The sequence below is a fragment of the Strigops habroptila genome, chromosome 1 (assembly GCF_004027225.2).
Source record: "Strigops habroptila isolate Jane chromosome 1, bStrHab1.2.pri, whole genome shotgun sequence".
Taxonomy (NCBI): Eukaryota; Metazoa; Chordata; class Aves; order Psittaciformes; family Psittacidae; genus Strigops; species Strigops habroptila.
Window position 1 is genome coordinate 44168715 of NC_044277.2, and position 25463 is coordinate 44194177.

A 25463-nucleotide genomic window follows, 5' to 3' on the forward strand; every position below is an offset into this window, starting at 1 on the left:
CCCATAATGTGGATAGTAAATTTGCTAATAAACAGGTAAAGCCAAAATGCACATATAGACTAACATAATAAAATATTAGTAGCTACATTTGCCTATTTGAAAACATAAATAATCAATAGACATTAATAATGAAGTTGTTCATGCGTTTCTTTATTACTGTGCATATTAAGTGTTTCAATTATTTCTACTTAGTTTGATAGATAAATGTATATGTACATTTTATGCCTTGAAAAGAATATAGGATTACTCTTCAAAACAAAAGCTACTGTTTAGATGAAAGAACAAGTGGACTGGAAATACACAGCTTGTTATACCCCTCTGCTGTTCATGTTTGATGCATGTATACAATTTATTATGCAATTTCTTGAGATTTGACAAAGTAATTGTCTGGCAAACCATAGCTTTAATGATGGTTTTTCTGCTTCATACAAAAGGTCTGAAGGTAGTGTAGGAAAATGACTTAATAGATCAGTGTCTATAAATGCTGTTAATGCGTATTACATATATATATTTGCGGTGGTAGCCCAAGTTATTTTCTGAGTTACCGCACAATATGTTGTGAGATTCCATGTGGTAAATTTGTTTTTTGTCATCAGAGCTACTGCATGAAATCTTGTATGTTGAGCTGTAACTTCCAAAATAAGTTGGGTCACTGCCCTAGCTTTAGTCTTGGTGTCTGTCACTGGGAGCCCCTGACAGTGGACCAAGGGCTGTGAAGAAGCCTAGATGTTATAATAGTGCCATGGTATCTTAAAAAAGCCAGAATTTCCATTGTTAATCCTGTTTTAAAGGGCTTGTCGCTTGGCAGTTAAAATCCATTCAGGTCTGAAACCAAAGTCAAGGTGCAATATATAAATTTCCTTTTAATCATATTCATTTTAAATCATTGTGGCTATTCTTGAAGTAAGGAGCACAGGAATCCTGAAGTTTTATTATTTTGAACACTTTTGCAGTCTTTTGTAACTAAAATATGTTTAATTTTAAAAAATGAAATTTCTCAGCAGAGGGATGTTCTTCATTTTGCCTGTTTTATCATCAGTAAAAGACTATTGGCCAGATTCATAGCTTGTGTGAGCGAGCACTGGGTCCACTAGGACTGTTCCTTTACATCAGCAATGAACCTTTGTCTGCTGATGAGCTGCACTCAAATGGAGTTAAAATGGAAACCTTTATTTTTCTCCAGTGCCATTTCTCAGCCCTAGGGTATTTGGGATGTTTATTTATATCTTGGCATAAATGAATATGAGGCATTGGGCAGACAGGAAGGTGTTATCTTGTGAGCAATAGGTACCTGAAAATCATCCAGGCAACCTGAGCCAAAGGAAAAAAAGAGATGAAATTCTGGTGACTGAGCTCTGTCATAAAATATCACTTTATTCTATTTCATCTCCATTTTTTAGAATTAATGGTATCTACCCTCATACCTACCTTTTTGCCTCCCATATATGGCTCATGAATGAGTTTGTTCAGTAGGGAAGACTAAATTCTCCTTTTAAACCTCTGGTAGAACAGATATAGAGCTACTATTCATATAGAGCTACTATTGATTTTCACACATTCCCCATTTGGCACCATGGAAATACTCAAAAAAGGTGACAGGGAACAATTTCTAGCTTTGAATGGATTGCACCAAAGCAGACCACAGATGATCTGCTTGTATTCCAAGGCAATGTCACCCAGAGCCAAATAAAAGGGTGCTATTATTATGTGAACTAGATCCTAACCTAAAACAGCTGGCCGGTGACACATAGAACCCTGCCAGCCATTCAGTGATGACTTCTTTTTGGTTTCTACTGCCTGGGCCAGATTCAAAACAGGAAGCTGGACCCAAGTGTTCGCTTTGCTGAGAAGCAGAGAAACACCTCAGCAAAGGAAAGGGATTTTCCTGCTCACATTTTCTCCCCATTCAGAATATCTGCTAGCAAAATTAAATCTTCCCTGATGAAAAAGTATATTTTTACAATGTTTCACCAACATTGCTATTTTGCTATTGGACCTAGTGGAGGGAAGACAGAGGTCCTTGTTTATCTGGGTAGCCAGTCGGATTAAGTCGGAGCCACTGCGTGATTTGAGCAAAATCACCCTTACCAAGAAGAGAGGGTCAAAAACAGTTAGGAGAATATTGCTTGACTTTCACTGGCTACACAAAGTTAAAGATTACCTGATTTTAAGCTCATGAAGCCCTGTCTCCATGTTTTGTGTTTGGTTTTTTATGTTGGGTTGTTTTTTTTTTTTCCTCTCAGCAAACAACCTAATTTGAGTTCGCAGGTTCTGACTTTAACAATACAGTTTGAAACACGTGGGAGAAACAACATTTCACAATGGTGAGTAGGTCTGATATATGAGCTCCGGAGAGAGATCACATTTTTCCCCTCTGCAGCAGAAAGAGACTGTACTATTTAAGCACAGCCCTACTATTTAAACAGTCAGGTCAGAATGTTGCCTGTGTTATCTTAGAAAGATGGAATAAAGCAAAGGGAGACCATAAGCCTTAACTCATATTTCCTTTGCTTTTTTTTTACTTATGTTTAACTTATGCCCCCAAAGTGGTGTTAGTGAATAGGTATCTTGGTAATCAAAGTTACCACCACATTTTATTTTAAATCCTTATTTCCTCATGAGGGAATCTATATCCAATGGGTCCTCTCTGGTACATACAAAGGGAGAAGACGATCTTGGGGCAGCTGAAACAGAGCACTACGGGAAAGATTTCTGTCCCCAGAGCACTTAGATGTGGTGGAGAACAAAAGTCTTTGTCAGCAGACTTTGCTTGAAAAGGAATTGAAAAATTTTCTGCAACTCTTTTCTCCTTTAAAAACTGCTAGTACTCCCTTGGGATTTGTGAGAGCCATGTTAAACCTATGGATTATGTATTACTTCAGTACAAAAATGTACTCTAAATCTAACCATTGCAATCCAGCTAGTTCCTGTTGCTCTGAAGCTTGCTCTTTCCCCTGTGTGTCTCAAAATTCTGCCTCAAGAAACCAAGCAACTGGGATGGAGCACTCTCCCACTTCGGGATGGCTCCTTACAAAGCTGGACCATGATTTTAAAGCAATTGCAGTGTCACATGCCACCGACGTATCCTCCTCCTATTTTTGCAATGGGTCCTGCGTGCACCAGGCTGGGAAAATTCAGCCAATCTGAACGATGAATGCAGACACATGTGCCGTGTCAGGAAAGCATTCCCCTCCAAGAGAGCACTTAAGAATATTATTTAAGAAATGCTTAAATGCTTTCCTGAAAAGAAATGGACTTAAGCACAAGAGAGTATCCCTTAATTGGGAGTACAGTGCCGACACAATCACTAAAGCTCATATTATGTACCTGAAAATCGAGTCCCAGAGCGTAAGCTTTTCCGAGTGATGGTTAGAGAGTTCCTAGTTGTAGCATGGTTCTGTACAGAAGGATTTGCTTAATCCACCTTGCTTTTAGATTGCAATTTCCCCAAGCTTAGCTGCTTCTTTTAACAGTTCTGAGTTGTGCCCCCCCCCAGTTATATTAATAACTCTTTCAGAGGCAATACCTTATATTTTGATTTTTCAGAATCTACTGGTTTACTGCAAACTTTATTCGTGTCATCTTTATTGTACAGCATTGCATTGAATTACTTTTAAGATTTTTTTATGTCATTTACATTATTGCCTTTTTGCATCTGCAAGGGGAGGAAGAAGTTTGTCTTTCAGCGCTGTTAGGATCACTCATTTAGGGTCCTGTTGAGAAGCTCTCAGTCCACCCCCATCAGAACTTTGGGTATGCAGGGCAGAAGTCTGAATACTTAATGGTATTGACTCTCTAATACAGAAAAAATTCTGGTTTGTATACATCCAGGCATAGAAACAATACCTCACAATGTGTCTGTGTGTATAAATAAAACTAGTCAGTATCCCTGGAAGAATTTCAAAGCACTAGGCAAGCATGGATTAACCAGGTCACAATGCAGGTGATCAGGATGCCTGTGACACCTCTGGGGCCAGTTGTGCCAGTCTCTACAGCCACACGGTTGCAGCAGCCACTGACATAGCAAGTGTAATAGTAAACATTCAAAAATACCCAGCTGGGGGTGGATCTGGGCAGATGTGCTCAGCAGGGACGATGGACCACAAGCTGGAAGAAGCTTGGCCTGCACTAATGAAAACTCTTTTTAGCATTTGTTAACCGAACCACAGAGATATTAAAGGATGCACCTGGGTCAAGGTTGTTACATCTGTATTATCAGACCCAAGATAACTCTTCATTTTAGCTCTCCCACCCTCCCAGCTGCTTGCGACACCTCATCTCTGTGAGATAAGGCCTCCTCAGGGAATAAGGCACCTGTGAACTTGGGTAGTTCCTAGGTTCTAACCCAAAAGTGTACAATCACTGTGTGCGAGTGGTGGGAATCGAGACATCCAGACTTGTGGGCCCTGGCTCTAACAAGCACCACCTCAACCTCCTCAAATCTTCCTCTCCTGCCCTAGACGGGCTGAGTAGTTAATCTGTACTCCAGGAACAGAGCAGCTGTGATGCCAGGTCTACCTTCAGAAGTGTGAGCACACAAACTGCCATCATCATCAGAATGAAAATGAAGGAAGAATTATTCAATAATGTTTGGCATTATTGGTAACAGCCAGTACTGCAGTTGCCCATTTATTTGGATAGTATTTGTACTACGAAAGGGACCTTTGTGCTCAGATCCGTCTAAAGAACTAGTATGGTGTCTTGCCCAACACAAATGACCCAGTTTACCAGTAGTAAGCTTTATTTCCCTGGAAGACCCTCCAAGAGAACTTTCTTTTCCTGCGGTGAGAGCTCCCATCCACATACAGGTGGCCCTGGTGAGCGCTGTCATTTCTGTTCTACCATTTGAAATGCAAGAGTGGCAGAAATGCAGACAGTTGAGAGAGTTCAACAGGCCATTCAACATGCAGAAAGGCAATTTCTGAGCCCCAACAAGGGGAACCAGCTGAAGCTCTGTTTCTGACAGCAGTTTCAATGACAGAGGGGCAGGTGTTCAGAATTGACACTTATTTTTATTCTTAATAATTAGGATACTGTGCATGTAGTTTTATTTAGGAGCTGTGCCAGGATATCAGTGTATGTCACAACAACAAAATCTGCAAAAAATCCCCACAAAACATCAGTTGTAGAGAGGTATGCTTCATGGCACAAGCACAGGTAATGCAGGAGTTCTAAATTTCTCTTTTTTATGTAATTACTCTTACTGAAAAGTATTTACCTTGCTTATTTACCAAGTTATTTTTCCCTTGGATTTTAATGACAATACCTTATACTGTCTTGATGAAGGCCTCTTCTGCGTAAGGAAGAGTCTTTTAATTGTAAGATGTGATTCAGTTCCTTGTTCAGTATTGACCTCCCTACTACAAGCCTTTGCAACGAGACTTCTGTAAGTTGAAGAGTTTGAATGGATGGAGAGAGATGAGCTAAGGGAAAACAAGTAAAAGCACATCTCCAAACTGCTGGCTTTGAAAAGATGGAAGCATGGGGCACTGCATGCTATTCTTTGGAAATCCTGCTTAGGGATAGAGCCCTATACCTATGACAGGGAAAGGTCAGGGGTTAGTAGGTGTTCAGTGCATTGGGGGAGATGGTCTTCTCTTCCAGTGGTTTCCCTCAAGTCTGTGACAGACTAAGGTTTATGAAATGGAGATATGAAGTCCCTGCTTAACCAGGTGGCAAGTACATCTAGTTTTGCTCCAAATAAAAAAAATGGATGATTTTACATGGTGCAGGTCTGAGAGTAACTGCAGAAGAAAGAAAACACATGGTATTTTCTGCTGACAGTTGTTGTCTGCAAGAGATGAACTACTTCTAGTTTTCTACTTTGCAGATAAAATGAGTGAGTTAGAAACTTTGAAATCTCCCTCCGAAACTGTTCAAGCCCATTTAGAAAATATCATATCCAGGACTTCTGGAAATATTTGTCCAATGTAATTCGTAAGTGACCACAAACCAAATACATAAGTAAGACAAAACTTTATTTCAACTTGAGTTAGTGTAGCAAAGTTAAATAAAAATTACCCAGATCTTTTCACTAATGAGCAAACAAACCAGTATGCTAGTTCCAGAAACTCGCTACACATTGGCACAGACATATTTTGGCAGCTTACAATGGTATAAGAGTGTGTGACACATCAGTCAGTGAAAACTGATACAAAACCTCATGAGGATTATTTACAGCCATTACAGCAGTAAAGTTCAGCAGCACAAGCATGATATAAAAACTGTTCTTCCCATCTACTACAGTTGGGAGACAACTCGCACCACTGAAGATACCAGCTACTATCGAAATGGAGGCATCTTATAATTCATGATTTTCTTCACCTGAACAGGGTCAAAATCTGGGTGGCCAACAGGGTACAACTGAGAGGAAGGGGAGGCATGACAGGGTCAAAACAAAGAAAATGGTTTTAGAGGCAGCATATGATGGTGTCATTCTTTGGGAAAGAATACCACGCCCTGAAACACCAGCTAATCTCTCTTGGAAATGTCTTGCAGAAATAATTGATGTCCAAGGGAGGAGGAAGGGAGCTATCTGGTGAGGAAAACCAGAAAGGTATGGCAGAACTCCTTTTATAAGGTCACCAGAAAGTAAATAAAAGCAAAAACTGCCTTGATGCCTTTCAGTTCCAGTTCTATGCATTCCTGAGCACTCTGACTCCAGCTCTGTAAATGCGCTGGCATCCTAGGCCAAGTCAAAGACAAAGACCATGAGACCTGGCATTCAAAGTCCCACTCCTAGTGTGTAGTTTAATTAGTGGGGTCTGAGTATTAGCTGGGAAAGGGGATGGGACTCATGGCTTTCACACCAGGTAAAACTTTCTGTAAGTGCTTGCCCCAGTCTCCTTTCATGCGCATTTCATTCAAGGGCACACATTCCACCTTTTTGTCTGTTGGGGTTTTTTTGGGTTTTTTTTTTTTTTTTTTTTTGTTTTTTGACAGTTGGAAGTTTGACAACAGAAGAACAGAGCTATAAATGTGAGGGTGCAATATATCATGAGACAAATTGTGGAGAACGTGTCCTCTACCAAAATGCCCCTCGGTGGAAAGAAAAAGCCCAAAATGTCTACAATGAGAATTCCCTCTGTTTTTCACGACTATAAAGGATCAAAAACCAAAACAAAGCCCCAACCTATGGGCTGTGCTGTGCACGTTTCTGGGGTATCAGCTCTGGCAGAAAGTTGAAAGGTTACATTTGTGAAATAGCAGCTGCTTTCCTGCCATTTGATTCAGGCTTCTGCATTGCAAAGTCTCGAAACTGAAAGACAAATCTGACAATATGCTAATCTTCCAATAAAAAAAAAATGTGACTTCTGAACCCTTATCTGTTGAAGAGCTGACAGTGAAGTTCAGAGACGGTTGTCTAACCAGACAAAACGATAGAGAAAATATGCCTTCAAACAAGATCATAAATCTTCAACAGTGCAGGGGAACAAATGTAAAGGGAACGTTTTACCACTAATACCATTTAGTAGCCTCACTTTCTTTCTCTCCCTTTCACCCCTCCAGCCTCATCATACTTGCAAGGAAGGAGGATGTATCCTGTCAGAGCAATAATATAAATACAAGGGGGGTGTGTGTGTGTGTGTGTGTGTGTGAATATATTGGGTGCTGAAATCAGACATTATTTCCATCACATCTGGGGTGTGGGGGGAGAGCAGAGACACAAACCAAATACTGTGCAACCTGAATACAACAGACTTACCCCCCCCACTCCAGCACACACACACACTCGCAGACAAAAAGTTTGCATATTGCACAGGGCACTTGAAGATCATAAATCTATGCATGAGAAAGATGTAGTGGAAATTTTTGGGGGGATTAGAGTTTATTTTTGTCATCTCTGTGAGACAGCTACTCATTCATCCAGATCACAGCTAAGAAAAAAGCTGGTCACAGAAATTAGCAGTTTCAGCTCAGCAGCAAAGTCGCCAGCCTGTGAAGGCAGAGAGAAATTGACTAATTAGCAATGCGCACTAAAACTTGACGGTTCTTTATAGAGAGAGAGAAGAGAGAGGGAGAGCAAGAGGGAGGGAGGCGGGGGGGGGGGCTCGCTTTTTCCCCTTCTTTCTTCCAAAGATGTTTGAAATCGCAGTCATTTACGCTCGACAATTTTTACAATAGCCTTGAGCCATAATTTTGCGAGTCTCTCCAGCATCCATCCCCCTGTATGGTCTCTCTCCACTGGCCATGCACGACCGTTTCTCTCCCCAACCGTGGATTTCCTATTACTCTCGTTACGACTCACTGAGCCCCAGGCCCAAGGATAATGATGTGTTGTTTCTTGGTAGCATAATTTGTCACACGTACATTTTTTCTTCTTCTTCTCTTGCAGAAAGCTCTGCGCTCTCTCTCTCTCTCTTTCTCTCTCTCCCCTTCTCTCTCTCTCGTACATTTTCTTGCTGTTGCTAATTCATGGTGATCAAATGATGTACGACAAAATAAATTGTAAAGAGTGACTGCTCCGAGTTGGGAACCAGAAGGTTTTTTTTTTTTTTTCTTTCTTTTCTCCCTTTTTTTTTTTTTTCGGAAGGAGCGAGCAAACCTTTAAAAAGGAAGGACAATTGATTTTTTTGGGGGGGAGCTTAAGTGAACCTTTACTTTGGCAGCTGGTTGTGGAGCAGGTAAGTTTCTGGCCTTGTGTCTAACCGTCTCTGTGCATTTTCTTGTGTCTCCTGATTTGTTTGTTGTTGGGGGAGAGGAAAGGGGTGCCTGTGTGGGGGGGGGTGTGTGCTGGAAGTGTGTGCGGGGGAAGGGGGGGCAGTTGTGTAACGAACGCGTTTGCAGAATAAACTCCGATTGCGAGAAATGGGCAAAACGAGGAAGAAAGAAGGGGAGGGAGGAAGAGGAGGAGTGTGTGTGTATGTCTGTGTGTGTGTGCATGTATGTATGTGTGTGTCTGTGTGTGCGGTGAGGAGGGGGGCATTGACCGGGTCCACTTAAAGGGAGAGGCTCCGGGAGGTTTCTGCAGCCGGCGGCGGGGCGCGGAGCGGGGCTGAGCGGCGGCGGGGCAGGGGAAGCGGCTGGAGGGAGCCCCTCGCTGTGCCGATAAATGGGGCGAGGCGGGGATGAAGGGAGGCAGAGGAAGCTCAGCGCTGCCGAGGAGCGACTGAGCGCGCTGCAATGGCAGGAGCAGGTCTCGGCGGGATCCCGCTGAGGAGGAGGAGGAGGAGGAGGAAGAGCGGCGGCGGCGCTGTGCGGGATGCGGCCAGCGCGGGTCGGTGGCTGCGCAGACCCCGCAGGTGCGGCCGCAGCTCGGGGCCGCCCCGCTGACCCCCCTCCTGGGCCGGGCATGGGGCCGGGGGTCGCGGCGGGGCCCGGCCGCACCGAGGGGCCGCCGGGCAGGGCCCTGCTCCCCGCCCGCCTCCCCGTCCTTCCCCCAACTTGAACTTCACGTAGTTACCGGAGTTACAGCAGCGGCGCCGTCTGCTGCGAGAAGCGAGCCGGGCAGGACAGTGGCGGGCGACCGCTCGCCGGGCCCGGGGCTGCCGCTCCCCCCCTCCATCCTCCCCCACTTGCCCCGGTGTACGAAGCGTTGCAAACCCCCTCGGTGGCCGAGGAGAGGGGCTCAACTCCGGCGCCGGGCAGCGCCGGGGCCCCCGCCCTGGGCACGCCGCCCCCCGGCCCTGGCGAGGAAGTGGGTCCCGGCGGCGCCGAGTTGCCAAAGCGGCCGGAGGGGGCTGGGGGCTGGCGGCGGGGCTGCTGCCTTCTTGGCAGAGTTTCAGTCACTTGGTAGTTTCTCTGGGCATTGCGGAGTTTGGGAGGCTTATTTTGTGTGTGTTTGAGTGCTTGGGTGCTTGGTGGGGTCGAGCGTTTTTTTGGCGGGGGGGACGTGGCTCAGCTTTGAGAACGTCTCCGGCTTCCTCGCTCCTCCCCTGGAGAGAGCCCGGTTTGCACCGAGGAGGGAGGAGAAAGGGGTGGCGTGTGTGTGTGTATGGAGGGGGGGTGTGCAAAAAATAAATCTCCTCCAGCCTCCCCAAGTTGCGGCCCCTCCGGGCGAGCCCGTCCGTGCCCGGGGCGGGGGGCGGCTCGGCGGGCGGAGGGGAGCCCGTCCCTGGCTGCATCCCCCCGCCACCCGTGCGCGCACGGCGGGATGCGCCCTCCGGGCCTCTAAAGCTCTTGTGTTTATTGTTGTGTCGTCCCGTGTGTCCCCCCACCCCGCTCTCCTCCCCACCCCTCTGCCCAGGTTGGAGGAGGGTTTAAAAGGCAGGTGTGCCGGAGGCCGCTCGCCATGTCCAGATCCGGGGACAGGACCTCCACCTTCGACCCCAGCCACAGCGACAACCTGCTGCACGGCCTCAACCTGCTGTGGAGGAAGCAGCTCTTCTGCGACGTGACCCTGACGGCCCAGGGCCAGCAGTTCCACTGCCACAAGGCCGTGCTGGCCTCCTGCTCCCAGTACTTCCGATCCCTCTTCTCCAGCGGCGGCGGGAGCGGCGGGCACCCCCACGCCCTGGGGCTGGGGCCCTGCGCCCAGGACGGGCTCGGGGGGCCGCCAAAGGAGCCGCCGCCGCCGCAGCAGCCGCAGGAGGAGCCCGGCACCCCGTCCTCCTCCCCGGAGGACAAGCTGCTGGCCAGCCCGCGGGCCATCAACAACCTGGTGCTGCAGGGCTGCTCGTCCATCGGGCTGCGGCTGGTGCTGGAGTACCTGTACACGGCCAACGTGACCCTCTCGCTGGACACGGTGGAGGAGGTGCTGTCGGTCAGCAAGATCCTGCACATCCCGCAGGTCACCAAGCTGTGCGTGCAGTTCCTCAACGACCAGATCTCGGTGCAGAACTACAAGCAGGTGTGCAAGATCGCCGCCCTGCACGGCCTGGAGGAGACCAAGAAGCTGGCCAACAAGTACCTGGTGGAGGACGTGCTGCTGCTCAACTTCGAAGAGATGCGCGCCCTGCTCGACTCGCTGCCCCCCCCCCGTCGAGTCGGAGCTGGCGCTCTTTCAGATGTCCGTGCTCTGGCTGGAGCACGACCGGGAGACCCGCATGCAGTACGCCCCAGACCTCATGAAGCGCCTCCGCTTCGCCCTCATCCCGGCTCCTGAGCTGGTGGAGCGGGTCCAGTCGGTGGATTTCATGCGTACCGACCCCGTGTGCCAGAAGCTGCTGCTGGACGCCATGAACTACCACCTGATGCCCTTCAGGCAGCACTGCCGGCAGAGCCTGGCCAGCAGGTGAGGGGGGCGCCGGGGAGGATGGAGGGGGGGTGCTTCCCTCACGGACGCCCCTCGGCGGCTTCTGGACGCGGGAGGGTGCGGCAGCGGGAGCCCCCGCGGGGCCGCGCTGGCGGCGGGCAGGGACCCCGCGGGGCCGGGCCGAGCGCCCTCCGGTAGGGCGGGGGGTGGCGCGGCGGCTGCGGCCGGGCCGGGCAGCGGCTGAAGGGCGGCGGCGGGGCCGAGCTGCCCGCCCCCAGCGTCGCCAAACTTTTCGTCCCCTCCCGTCGGCCCGCCGGGGCCGCTGCGGCCGGGGGGTGGAGGGTGGCGGCCCTGCGGCGCGGTGGGAGAGCCGGCCAGGGCCGGGGCCGGCAGCGCGGCTCCGGGCAGCGGCGAGGGGCGGGGGGCCCCCTGGGAGGCGGCCGTGCCCGCCCCGCTCCCCGGCCTCCCGGTGGCAGCGCCCTCAGCCATCGTGCACGGCCCGCAGGGCTCGTGTGAATGTGAGGTGTCACCGTGCGCGTGGGAACCTCCTGTGGTATTTGCTGTAGGCCACATTTATTTATTATATACCCCCCACCAATGTTACTCCTTATCCAGGAGTTGCACCCTCAGGCCGTTTTAAGCTGCAATATCCAAGTCCTAAATCTAATTAATTATTTTCATCGGTAACTCCGTTATCTGTGCACACCCTGATATTTGATGTTTGGACAGTATGTCCATATTGTGCATGGAAACTTGTGGCTTCATAGCCTTTACATCTATGACATGTCAGTTATTTTCATTTAATAAGGTAATGAATCATGGTGTCAAAGATTGACAATATGAGGTTGGTATTAGGAAGTGAAAGCACAGCGTGTAGTTTAATGAGCAGTAAATATACATGAAATGAAGGAGATATTTATTTTTCTCCTTTTAAAACATGTTTATACTTCATTTCATTCAATGAATAGAGAGATAATACCATCTTCCAGTGGTATTATTATACAGTGGCACAGTAGTGCAGAAATCAAAGCCCACTTTGTATTATTCAGCTTTTTAACTACTAGGTGGATATTATTAATGACTTAACAGCAGCAAGAAAAACTAGGATGTTATTAAATATTTTAGATAATAAGCTCTGTTAGCATTAATGCAGAGGATTCTTTATATCTTCATGTAATGGGTACCCTGATGTTTTAACTTTGGAAATGCTGTGCCTTCTTTCATTATCACTGGCTAGCTCGCTCTGTTAGTGTTTTGTTGTGCTTATCACCTTGCTGCGTAACCAATTCTCCCTCGAAACCTTACAGTAAAAAATGAATACCAGAATTTTGCAGTGCAAAGTGGTTTTGAGATGCCGTGTTGTAGCTGGTGCATACCCTTTGCATTTCAGTATTCAAAACTGTTGACTTTCAAAAATGCAAAACCCACCACATCCTCCTTGGTCGAGGTGCTGCACTCGAGGCGGGGGCATGCCGGGGCTTGTGTCCTGGTGGATTGCTGAGATACCAGCCGGTTTGGTTCAGTGAAGATACCTTCCAGCTTCAGTGGTCCATGTCATTTGAAGGATATGTAGTGGTGTTCTGACCACTGAATGCTTACAAGTGTCATGGATGCTGCGAGAATCTGATACTCCTGGTGCTGGGAGCTGGCTTGCCCTGTAAGCGGGAGTGTACACAAAAGGATTCCACTTTATGTAGACCTAGTTTAGATTCTAAGTTTTGCTTACTTAATGACTTACGAGGGACTTCAAATACCACAAATACCATGGGTTTTATTTGTAATAGGTTTGCACATCTGTGCAGACAGTGGTATTTCAGAGAGCCTTAACCATAGTTAAGGTTCACCTTCTCAACTTTAATGTGTGTTTAATGACAGCGTCGTAACTAGTTTCTCTTGATTGGGTTCTTTGGTGGTGGTGAAATCAAAGCAAAACCATTTGGATTTCTCTTATTTATGAGCAGGCATTAGAACTTAGTTAAAATGTTAAAATGTTGGAGATGCTGAAATGCTCTGTGATACAGGATGCGATTGGTATATTTTCAGTTGTGGTCTTCGATAATATTATTGTGAATTCATAAAGGTCACAAAGGCCAATCTTTGAATCTTAATCACTTTAAGATTTCATCAGGCTGCCTAAATGTACAAATGCCTCCTTAAACATGAATAAAGAAACATACACAAGACTATAGAGATTTCCAGATATGTCCTTCTTGTTACTCATAGTTTCTCTAAAGTTGTAATTTGAACAGGTTAACATTCATTCAGTAAAATTTTATTTTAAGGAAGAAAATCTTCAGAGAGTTCCTTAAGTTACTGATTTGCAGAAGGAAATCTTAAAAGTAACTAACAGCAAGGACTTTAAAACTTCTGTTATATTTTTTGTGAGCAATGGTGACCTTAGCAATTTGGAATTTAAAGTTTAATGAAAGGTCATTCATAAAAGATTCACGTGTCTTTAGAAAGAGATTAACTGTTCCTCTTGTGCCACATAATACATACTGCACAGTTTGGTGTGGGTTAGTGAGAAATAGAAGCAGCACAGTGCCGTAGCCACCTGCTTACGGTGTTTTGAAGAAATTAGGAGAAGCACACTCAGAATTATAACCTGCCAATAACTTTTCTGCATTTTTAAAAAGAACATATGTTTTATTGTAACATCCTACTTAAGCACAAGTGTGTGCACATGCGTACATACATACCCATTTCTGCACTACCACTTTGGAGGACTTTGGAACTGGGGCTACTTACATTTCTTAAAAAAACCAAGTACAATGGGAAGCTTGAAATCTAACTGTGAAGTTAACATAGGTTATTTCTTTAAACTTGTTCTTTGTGTTGTAAATCCCACATGCTTGCTTTTCTGACAAACACAAGTTTTTACTGTTGTTAGGACTGGAGGAAAGTGATTTTGTATCATAAGATCCAGTTTGTGCACTGTGAGCAGAGTTACTTATAAAGTTTGTGCTACAAATGTAGATCCTGCAGTGCAAGTGATGCTGGGGGGCTAGTAGGTACCTTGTCTTTTGTGCCACAGCGAAAAACACTGTTTACCTACAGGGAGAGAAAATTTATTTTTCCTTGAAATTTCCTGAGAGAAGGTAACTCTTGAACGCCCTCATTTTGTAAAATTATGTTTCAAAGTACAGCAACTAAACAATCATAGTTTAAGAAGTTAAGGAATGATGTTCCTGACTTGTGAACTTTGGTGTGAATACTGAGGTTCAGGACTTTACCACAGCAGGTGTGTGTTTTGGCTCTGATCTGTCATTTCATCAGGTGCTCGACTCCAAGCAAAGTTAGTAATTCTGTTCACTCTGTGACCCTCACCTACAGCAGGGCCTCAGCACACAAGCTGCTATCATTGACTGTTGAGGCATAGTCAGTTTTGACACCAGTAGGAAAAATCCCAACTGATTTCACCACCCATTGTGGTGACCCTGAGTGTTAAGCTTAAATGATGTTTGTCTGTCCCTGAGTGACACAGGTACATCTGTGCTGTGTCATGTTTTCTGGAGTTCTGGGAATAAAATGCATTTAGATAGAGGAATGTTCGCCTTCTCATTATTTATTTGACTCTCGGGACTTCACAAGGGTATTGAGTTGATTAAAATGTCTCTGTGCTTTATTGTGTAATATAATATATTTTATATAATACACGGTATGTGTTTTCAATTTTTAGAAAGTTCTGGGTTAGAGCATTACCATGTTGCTGGAAAGAATGTCACTTTCAAAAATGAGTGAGCTAGTGAGAATTATTATTGCTTCCATGTTTACTTACAACAATGAAAATGGTTAAAAACACATTGCTGCTGTGAATCGCCTAGCTTTTAACTTTAATTTTGCTTGTGCTCATGCACAGTATAGCTGTAGACAGAGAAAGGAGCATTATAGAAAAATATTTAAATTACGGGGCTTATTGTTAAATGTTCTACTTAAATATTGTTGCCTTTTTGCAGAACATTGCCATGATTTTATGGGTTTGCTTGCCTGTAACTATTTAGAATGACTTCTGTTCCAGACAGACATGAGAAGGAAGGCTGGGTGGGAAGAGGCAGCCCCTTGTGGCCTGGGAGTTGTTTGCTGGGTGCAGGACATATGCAGCTCTTCTCATTTGGGCTGGTCAGCTCCTTCCAGGATTTGCAGTCAGAGCAGCAGTTAGGTGTCTGCACAGCTGCATCAGGTACCTGAAGGCAAAGGGGAGTGAGGAAAGTAAAGCTGAGAGAGAGAGGAAGATGCAGAAAAAGAAAGGAATTGAGATACCCCAGGGGAGAAACAGGACACAGGTAGCGGAAGCAAGGCAATACAAATGAGGGAAAAGGGGAGAGTAGAACAGTTTTAAAGGGAGAAAAGTGAAAGAATAGTATAGCAGACAGGAAAGGAGACAAGCAAAATAAAAAAGACCCTGGCAGATAAAAAGAAGAAAGGGAATGAAACAAAAGGGGAAAAAAAAATCCCTAATTCTTAGCAGAAACAGCATCTGTTCTCAATGACAGATGAGCATTTCAGTGTCTGGAAAAGCTATTTCAGATGTGGGGGAGGAAAAATGGACAGGGATCAACCAGTTGTGATGGATCTGGTAAAGGTTGTAGGCAGGAAATATGGAATTAAAGAGAAAAAGAGAAAGGAGGAAAATAAAAAGAGGTAAGAAGGCTAAGCCTGACCATGCTGTTTTCTAGGTTCAGCGAAGTCCCAGCATGTGCAGACCCAGCTGTTTTTCAATAGTTCTTGCTCCCTGGACTACTAGACCTTGGGGAGATCAGAAGTGCAAATTCTGGTCCTGATGAAGCTAACTGTAGAGGTTTTTGTTTTTATTCAATTTCCGTGGGGAGAGGGCGTCATCCACACTGTTTGGTGTTAGGTAATCTTAGTGAAAGTGGCAGCAAGTTAAACAGTGACAGGCGATGAAAATGATATGGCAGTTTTCACTCAGTAGGAAGGTGGTAACTGTTGTTGAAGAAGGAAAATGTAAACTGCTAAACAACATGAGACGTGAGCATTTATATGGAAGACTTCTATACTCAGTCTGTTTTAGTTTCTACAGAGGAGATTAAAAATTTGAAGAAACTGGTTACATCCCTTGGCAATTAAATATTTTCCTTCTTAAACACACTATTTTGTCTACAAACCTCACAGACCGTAGTTCAATTTGACCTCATTTTCTCCTGAGATTTTTGTAAAATCTCAGTAGGGCATGTCTAATGGTTGTAAAAAGGTTTGCATGGGTTTTTTCACTGACATACATTGTTGTGTGTTGTGGTAACAGCCACCTGCCTGTCCCTTTGTGATCGTGACACAAATGTTTGGATTTTTAACTAATATTCATACTCAGGGTTAGTTGGAAGTGAGAAATATTTCAGACCCCAAATTAACATCTGAAATAAACATACTTTAAAATGTATCTTAATTATTAACATTTGCATTATGGTGTAGATGGAGTGAGTATGAGGCTCTGGTTTATTTTAGATCAGGTCTTACATGTCTGAATTAATATTTGGAAATTGTACCTGTTCCAGGACTCTCTCAGGTGAGCTGCAGAAGGGAGACTGACACAGTAGAGGCTGTGGGGAAATGAACCACAGACCTGTAGTCAGTTTAATCCTAGTTAGTCTCACCTACCTGCCTTACTTGCCATATGTGCCTGCCTGAGCTTCGTCCCTTCTCTTGAATCCTCTGCTACTATGGCTCCTGGCCCCTCAGTGCTCCTTCCACCAGGCTCCCTACCTCACACACACCAGTGCTGACTGCTCCGGACCTTTCCGGATCTCCAGATCCATGCTGAAGCTGGTTGGGCTGTGCTGCTCCTTGGCTTTCTGACACTCTGCCCCTTTTAGCACTTGAAGCAGCTTCAAGTATCTGCATCTGTACCTCCAAACTCTTTCTCCAAGAAGGAAACTCTTTCACTGAATTTCAAACCACCTTGTTCTAGAGGGAAAATTAAGTTAAAACAAAGAAAGAAACAAAAAAATTACCAAGCCACTCAAACTGCAGGCAAAGTGCCTGTGAAAATGGGAACTTCTTCCTGTAATGCCGTACTTTACCAAAAATGCCCATTTCCACCGCCTGCAACAGTCTGTGCAGCTCATTTACAAATCGTGCAGGTCCCCAAAAGAACAAGGCTATCTTCCATGACACATGCCTGTACTATTCTTGCCCATGCTTTTGCAGAGCAATCCAGGACTTTCCTGTCAAGAGTGCTTAGGTTGCACAGGTGGTGCACGCTGTGGCCTGGTGTCACTTTAGTTTTTTTCCCTGTAGCAGAAGAATATGGAGGTTCTAGGTCTGTAACTGCTGAGCAGTAAATGGAACAGAGCTGTGATCGTGTGGTTGTTTGGATTTGTACCTGAAGAGAAAGTACAGCAAGCCTTGGAGGTGAGGAGAGTGAGGAAAGCAAACATAGAACACAAAATCAGGAGAAAATAGTTTGTTGGGGAAAAAGCTTTGGTTCTGTTAAGCTCACATTATGGAAAAAATCCTCATAATCTGTAAAAACACCACTTTATCTTTTCAAACAATTCCATGTTTTAAAAATCAGCGCAGTTTTCTAAATCAGGCTGAAGTTTGTTACTACGCTTTGCACAGCATGGCCTGAAAGGATTGAGCAGGGAAGTTAATAGGAATTCTGAGTGAAAGTTTTGAGCTAGACTCCACTGCTCCATAAACATCTCTGTTGTTGATTTCGTTGAAACAGATCCTCAATGGTATTGCAGGTTTACCAAAGGACCACCTAAAGAAATTAAAGAATATCAGAAGTTGAAATCCATTAGTAGATACTTCCTGGCATCACTTCTGATGTTTGCTGCCTCCCTGAAATTTTGTTTAAAGATCGTCACGGCTAGTACTTAGTAGTCGACACTTCTTGCCGTGTTCTTGGAAAGCAGACAATAAACTTCGAGCAAATATTATCAGCTGCCAAGTTCAATGGAAACAGACGGTTTGCAGTGAAGCTGGAAGTAAATAGAAGTTGGTGCCACAGTTGGTTCTTCCTGCCATCCCCTGACTGCCACCTCCCTTTAGACAAAAAACCCCAACCAAGTAGTGGAAAAGGTAACCAGTCATAAGCAGCAACTTGCGTTTCTTCCTCTCGGCTTCCTAAGGAGAAGGAGCCTCAGGTGGGGAGAACACAGCCTCTGGTGCAGAGAGCTCCTGCCATCATGGACATCTGATATAGAATCAAACAAAAAAAGGACCTTACTGACTTTTCACAGTCTGAAAATCAAAAAGGAAGAGTTGATTGAAATTTCCTAAGGGAAAAATGAGGATTTGCCCACCCGGAAGCATGCTATAAACATTTCCATTTTACCACGTCTCTTGAGAAAAACAGACAAAAGAGGAGGTAGGGAAGGGAAAGCAAATTGTTAACGCAAAAAAAAAAAAATAATAAAAAAAAAATTGTATAATAGATTTGAGATTTTCTTTAGTTTTGTTTTTAAAAGTGTTCAGGATCAAGGGAATTTCTTTAAGATTTTTCAGAACTTCCAACAATATGGAAAATCAGTTGTTTGCATAGTTTTGCCGATGAGACTGATGACACGTGAGGTTTTGTGGCTCCTTTACCAATATAAGCTTTGCTAGTAAAATTCGTTTTATTCAAATCCTTTAGGATGCTTCAGATAGTCACTGTGTGGCTAGTAAGGATATCTTTAGCATTCAGATCTCAGTGAATTTAACGGCTTGTGTTCAAATGATCTATTTGTGTAGATTTTATCACTATACAGGTACTATTCATGATCTCACGTAGGCAACGCATGTATTAAAGCCTGTCTCAACCTGTAAGGAACAACAGTTTCATGTACCAATACAGCGACCTTGGCAGGATTCCATATGAGAAAGCTACTGAGCATTTTTTCTGGGGAATTGTACCAGTCTCCTGTCAACATGAAGAATAAGCTGGCAATACAGGGAGGCAAAGATGAGAAGGACATTCCTGTGTGTTTCTCCCAAAGGAACGCTGATGGTAGATGCCACTCTTCCATGATAGCTGCCCACCCCTAAGCTACCTATTAGTTCAGAGGCTCTTATTGCAAAGGGAAGGGACATTCAGTTTAAGAATCTTCCAGCTTAAAAAATACTGTAACTCTTCAAGATTTTCTAAACTAGTAACAGCGGTGGGATTGGATTCATAAAGAAAAATCAGTTTTTCAAAGCTCCAAACATATTCTAAGTTATTTTAATATGGGGGATGAAAAACTGTCTGGCAGCTGTAGAAATAGAGGAAACTCTTAACTCGTCAGGTAACTTTGCAGCAGTTAAGTGTGGCCTGTCAGACAAAAGATTCACTTATCCTTAGATGACTTCTGCTTTTTAGATAAACAAAAAGGAAAGATTATTGTTGGAGCAAACAGTGAGTTTCATTTTTTTACATGCATTTATTTAAAAAAGAATGCATTAGACAGAAAAAAGAAAAAAGAATATCTAGTAGATTCAGAGGACAAAACCAACGGTCAGTGTCTGCATCAAATCATTCCCAACTTAGTATTTCTGTTCCTGAACTTCAGTCTGTCAGTGGTCAATAACATGTACTAAACAAGCAGGAGAGTAGTGTCTCCTGGGCATCACTGAAGCCCTTCAGTGAATGTTACAATGAGCTCTGCTGCCATGAAGACTTGTACTCAGGGCCTTCTGCTAAGCATGAGAATAAAAAAGACAAAAACCAAAATCTTTATGGCACTGAAATGAATTACAAGACTAATTTTCAGGTACAGCATAAATATAAAGTTTTTTCACAATCTTTCAAGTGTGCCCTAGGTGTGCCTTAGAAGAGTCAGAAAAAATCAATTCATAAAGGAACATTCACACATTCAGCATACTTTTGAATGTATTTTGAATTTAAGAACTGAATAATTTCTTGGTCATAATGTACAGAAGACCTCAGCATGCTTTAGGTTTTGATAAAATTGAGATACGCTTTTAAATCTGTACTTTGCCCGCAAGGAGAAGGATATTCCTGGTGGGCCAGAGGTCCAGCAGAAGCTTGATCTGCAGGACTTCTGATGGCTGTAAGAGCTCGGTTCTTCCCCTGGCAGTGTTGTAGGGTTAGGAATAGATTCTGGATGCCTATTCACCTCCAGGTTCTGATGTTCATTAATTCATTTTATGTGATAGCAAAACCTCACAAGATTTCTCTATCCAAAATAAATTTTACATTTTATCTTATGACTTTCATCAAGTTAATAGTTAAACTGCCGGATAACTATTTTCTGTCTATTAAACATTTGTTACTAATCATGGCTATCTTTGCAGTCAAGTGAGGAAGCCAAAATCCATTGAAATAAGCAGTTTTCATATGACACTTGTGTTGCACTGAAATGCCTATCCAGGAGCAGGGAAGGTAATTGTCAAAGATCTCATCACATGTTCTGTGATGGCAAAACAGTTTCTTCAGACATGGGCAAATGGATGCCTGCATCATTAGTTCAAATCTGCAGACTGCAACTAGATTTTCCATTACGTTTTTGTTGGACACAACACTCCTTCAGATGCCCTTTTACAGGAAAAAGGTTGCTAAGGACCATGCTGGTTTCTGAAGATTAAATTACGTCTTTAGTGTTAACAAACAATAGGTCTGTAACTGAAATCCTGATTGGGAAGGTGTATTTATCTCTTTGCATATTACCATGAGGTTGGTATTTAAGCCTCACTGCAATATTTTGTTTCTGTTGCAGGTTAATACAGCCACTATTTCAGAGATTCTTGCTACTTGTTGTTTTGACAGTATCGCTATGTGTTGGCTTCCAGTTTCTCAAATCGTTTGATGTAACAAGATTTGTGGTTGTAATTAAATGTCACCATCCGCTCACCTGCTCTCCCTGGATCAGGGCTGGTCTTCTGCCTGGATTTGTTTGTGCCTGAATTCAGTGAGCAATTACCTGAAATTCGATTTGGCTTTGCTGTGTTTAAGGTCAGCACTCAAGCAGGAGCAAGGCATTCCATCTCTGTGAGGTCCTTCGTCTGAAAAGCCACCTGGCTCGCTCCATACTCAAAGCCACAGTGATAGCATATATAAAAAGAGAATTAACAATCCAGGTTTTTGGTTCATACCCTGAGTTAAGAGAAAAGTATAGTTAGTTAGTTTCGGGGGGTAGGGAGTGGGTTGTTATTTTGGGGTTTTTTTTAACTGATGGCCATGATCTAAGGTGCAGTTTTCTTTCTGACGTGTAACACTACACCAGGTGCGTTAAGAACCACAGGATTGCCACTTCATTGTTGTATTCTTTCAGTTTCTTTGTATTTGCTAATGCAGAGAGGGGAACCTTACTTCATTGTTTAAAAACTGGAAGAGTCTGGAGCAAACCTGTTGTTGGGGCTTGTTTTCTTGCCAGCATTGGTAGAATGAACTTCTACTAACTGCCCAGATAAGAAAAGCCCATCAGTGCAAGATTAATGGGTATGCTAATAAAGAAAAACAATGTTCAAGAAGAGTATTTCCCATTCATGTGTTTTCCATTCACAGGAGGCTACCAAGGTTGCGAAAGAACTTTGGGTGGGAGTGGTTGTCAGGAGTATTGAGGTCTGTTACTGTCATTTCTACTGATTCCTTGTGAGTTGATAAACTCTCCTGGGCTCAGCATTTTGCCCTGTGTATTCACGGTTAGTTTAGACTATGGACCCGTGACCTGAGTTTTAGCTCTGATGCACATCTGCTGCTATCTTTGAAGTGAATAGGATTTAGGTATGTTGGTGGGTATTCAGCATCTCTGAAAATGAAGCCACCTATATGAGTGCTCAAATTCCTAGGTTTGTGTGCCTGAAGGAAATGGTACAAGTTTGAAAATGTTGACTTTAAAACGTAGTATGGTTTCCAGTCTTGTAAGTAGACAAAATAAACTTCACACCACATGAGGTACCCAGGGACTTAATTAAGGTGAATTAAGTGTTTTAAAATCTTTGCAGAACAGAAACTGCAAAGTGTGTGCAGAATGATAAAACACAGGTATGTTCATCAATGAGAAATAGAGTTTCAGATTCTAGGTATAAGAAATGCTTTTTGGAAAAGGTATGTATATATTTGTCTTAGCTTTTTGCCATGACATCAGCCTGCTTGGTCATGGTTAACATTATTTTAGCCTTCCCACTACTTCCCACTACAGGACCCACTACTGTTAATTGAACACAAGATGATCATAACAGCCTTGCTAGGGACACCGTGAACCACAGTATGTAACTGAGTAGTATATTACACTGCAAAATAAGGACTATGAAAAGAGAGTGTTTCAGATACTACATAGAGCATTTCACATGGTAATCTTGAGTTATGCAAATAGCAAACATGTAATAATGAGAGAAAGGGAGAAACTGTATCTTGTTAAAGTATTTTTAGTAAGTCCTACCTGAATTACATTTTTATTAATATTTGGAAAAGTCATCCACATGTGAGCAGTGATCAGTTCCATGCCTTTCATATTTCAAAATGTATTTGGAGATTTTAACTACTGCTCAGTGCAGTAGGAAACACAAAAATAACATAATAAAGAATTACTTCTTTTTTATTTTCCAAAACCTAAAATGTAGCGATTCACACCAAAACTTAAAAAGCAGAACTAGCTCTAAGAAAACACATCAGTTTAAAACATGCTTATCTTTAGTCACTGTATTATCTTTACTTGGTTCACTGGAAGAGCTCTCAATATAGATGAATTAGATACTTTGAGTAAAAGAACTCCTCGCTTTGCCATGTGGGAGTTCCCTGTGCTTTTCGTAGAGACTGTGCTGGCTATAAAGTTCTTACTAAAATTTCATTAATGGCTTCTGTTCATGCTACTTTCCATTTTAAACATGTAAAAATGCTAAATATTTCTTAAATGTTCCCATATAGCAGTGCTGCTCCTTCTCAAGAAACAGTTCTCAGTTTGTTTAGCTGAAAAAGTAATGTTAAGGATAGTTGCAGCTGCCAGACTCTGGAAACTCAGAGTTATATCTGACATTTCATTCTTCACCTTAACTATTGAGCCTTGGCCATTCATTGGTTTTTCACAGTGCTTTGGAGTTAGAAGGGAGTTTTACAGATGAAAGATGAAAATCAAAATAAACTCCTTTATCAAGTAAACCTTGCAAGGGCATTCTGAATTTTACAATACACAAGGAGTTGATTGTCATATAACATACAGCACAAGAGGATTGGAATAAACAATTTATTCTCTATCGTTAGGGATGGCCATGCATAACTGACTTATGGCTCTGGTTTGCTCTGCCACTTGTTACATGTGCAGTCATCCCTAACTCGTACCAAAAATAGTTTGTCATGCTCCCGTGTTGCACAGTTTTTACCATTTTTTCTCTCATTAAAAACTTTACTGGGGAGATTGAATGTTTCAAGACACTGGCAATTCCTATGAAAGCTTTCCTAAGAGTTTGGTCTCCCTGAGTGGAGCGTGTGCCAAGAGTGATCATGTGGTGACTCCTGATATCCTACCCAGATACAATCAGGGGCAGGTAACAGTCATCATTTGACAGTACATAGCAGGTTCAGTGCAGAGGTCAAAGGCTGGCTTGTCAGAAAGACTGAAGGACCACAGGGGCTTCCCCCAAGCAGGGAGCGAAGCAGGGGGATAGAACAGAGTGGGACAGTGTCACTGCCCCTGGGGTGTAGTTCCTGCCTCTGCAGTGAGGGTTTTATTTCTTATGCTGTCAATTCAGGACCTTCCCTGAGCCCTAAATCCATTTAAAAACAAACAAGGCCATCTGCCAGGTAATTCCCTGGCCATCCTTGTGATAGATGTATCTGCAGTCTGTAGCTGTCTTTTGGATAGCCATTTGAAAGGTTTTATTCCTAAGGATCATATGGCTCAAGCCTTCAGCTGCGTGCTGCCTTCCTGGAGGAGGTTCCTTTTGTGTAGTGCATGACTACAGCACAGCCTAGTTCATTTTGCCCAAAATTCTCCAGAGAGGATGCAGTCCTGATACAAATGTAAATCGGTGGGTCTCCAACACTCATTCTAGGTAGTAGTTGGAGCTAAGCCACTGGTGTACTTCAGTAGTGGAGCACCCACTGCCACAGTGCGCTGCTGAGATTGGAGCACCTGGGTGACAGATTGACCCCACCACATGCAGTTGTGGTGGTGGGCTTTGATTTGTGGCAGTCTGTACTCTTCTTGGCCAGGAGTGTTTGCTTCAGACTGACATGAAGATCGCTACACAGATGTTGTCGTGGTTTGAGGAACGGTGATGTTTGGCAAGGGTGCTTTCCATCAAACACATGGTCCCCCAGCACATTCATTTGTATCAGTGTATGTTACCGAGCTACATCACCTTCCTACTTAAACAGGAACATTTTGAGCATAGACCTTTATCTCAGTGTTACCACACCCAAGCTTACTATAACTGATGAAAGTTCAATTATATGCAAAGTGACTATTAAAGCATCAGGGCTCATCTGGGGGTCTGGGCCTCCCCTCCCTTTTTCACTTACAATTGCGCTAAATCTCTTAATGTTGCAAAGAAATCGTACATTCATCAGGTGGAGCGTTGGAGGCCAGGGTGCAGATAATCACTTTTACTGCATATGAGACATTGCAGTCCTGTTCTTAAGAAGAACTGCCAGGCAGATTGGGAATCACGGTCACGGTTAATAGCAGCGAATTGCCAGCTCTTGATGGGTGGGTAGTCACTCCTTTCAGTGGTTGCCCCCTGGGGGAGAAGGTAGAAAAACAGAGGGAGGGAATTAGAGTGACTTTGCACAGTTGAGCAGGTTCATGCCGCTGGATCAGTGGCAAGCATTGGCAGGGCTCCACTCTGGGGAGGCTCACAACAACATCACAGTCTCATTTTTACCAATTGGTGTTGCTATAGCCAGTGGTGCACAGGGGGAGAGCAAAAAGAAGGGGGGGAGTCAGGGAGGGGAGTGAAAGCAGGAGTCTGGACTAAATTAAACAAACAAAAGTAGTTGTAAGTAGCATTTAACCCATAACCATTAGCCCAGTGCTGCTAATTGTACTAAACTATATATCTGAAGTTCAGTGTGTGATTAAAGAGTTGGCTCACAAACTCTCTGCATAACCTTAATTTTTTCAAGGTTCTTTGAGTGTAGAATGGCTTATAATAATGATTTTGACTAATACGATTTTTGACATGCAACTTTAATGCTTAACCTTAGTACAACTCCAGAGCATTTCATGTGTATTCAGCTGTAAAGAGTGATGATTTAAAGGGATAATATAAGAAAAAGGTCGTTCTAGAATGAACCTCTAACAAATTGCATAAAGGAAGCTTATTACTCCATGAGTAGAGAGATATGCAGCTTTTCTGATCATTTTTCTGCTTGGTTCAAAAGATTGTTGAGACATGATTGGGAAAAGAAACACAAAAATGAAATAGAAAACTGCAAGCAGTGAAC

The 25463-nt window shown here is 43.7% G+C and overlaps 1 protein-coding gene across 1 annotated transcript in view; it reads left to right on the plus strand.

Annotated features, from left to right (window-relative positions):
• The first annotated feature begins 9181 nt into the window (after positions 1-9181).
• Positions 9182-25463, plus strand: part of KLHL14 (kelch like family member 14) — a 60732-nt gene continuing 44450 nt past the window's right edge. Inside the window, 3 exon segments of the mRNA XM_030504341.1 lie at positions 9182-9242; positions 10187-10909; positions 10911-11173. Of these exon segments, the coding sequence (XP_030360201.1) occupies positions 10232-10909; positions 10911-11173 (941 nt within the window). The 5' untranslated portion in view covers positions 9182-9242; positions 10187-10231.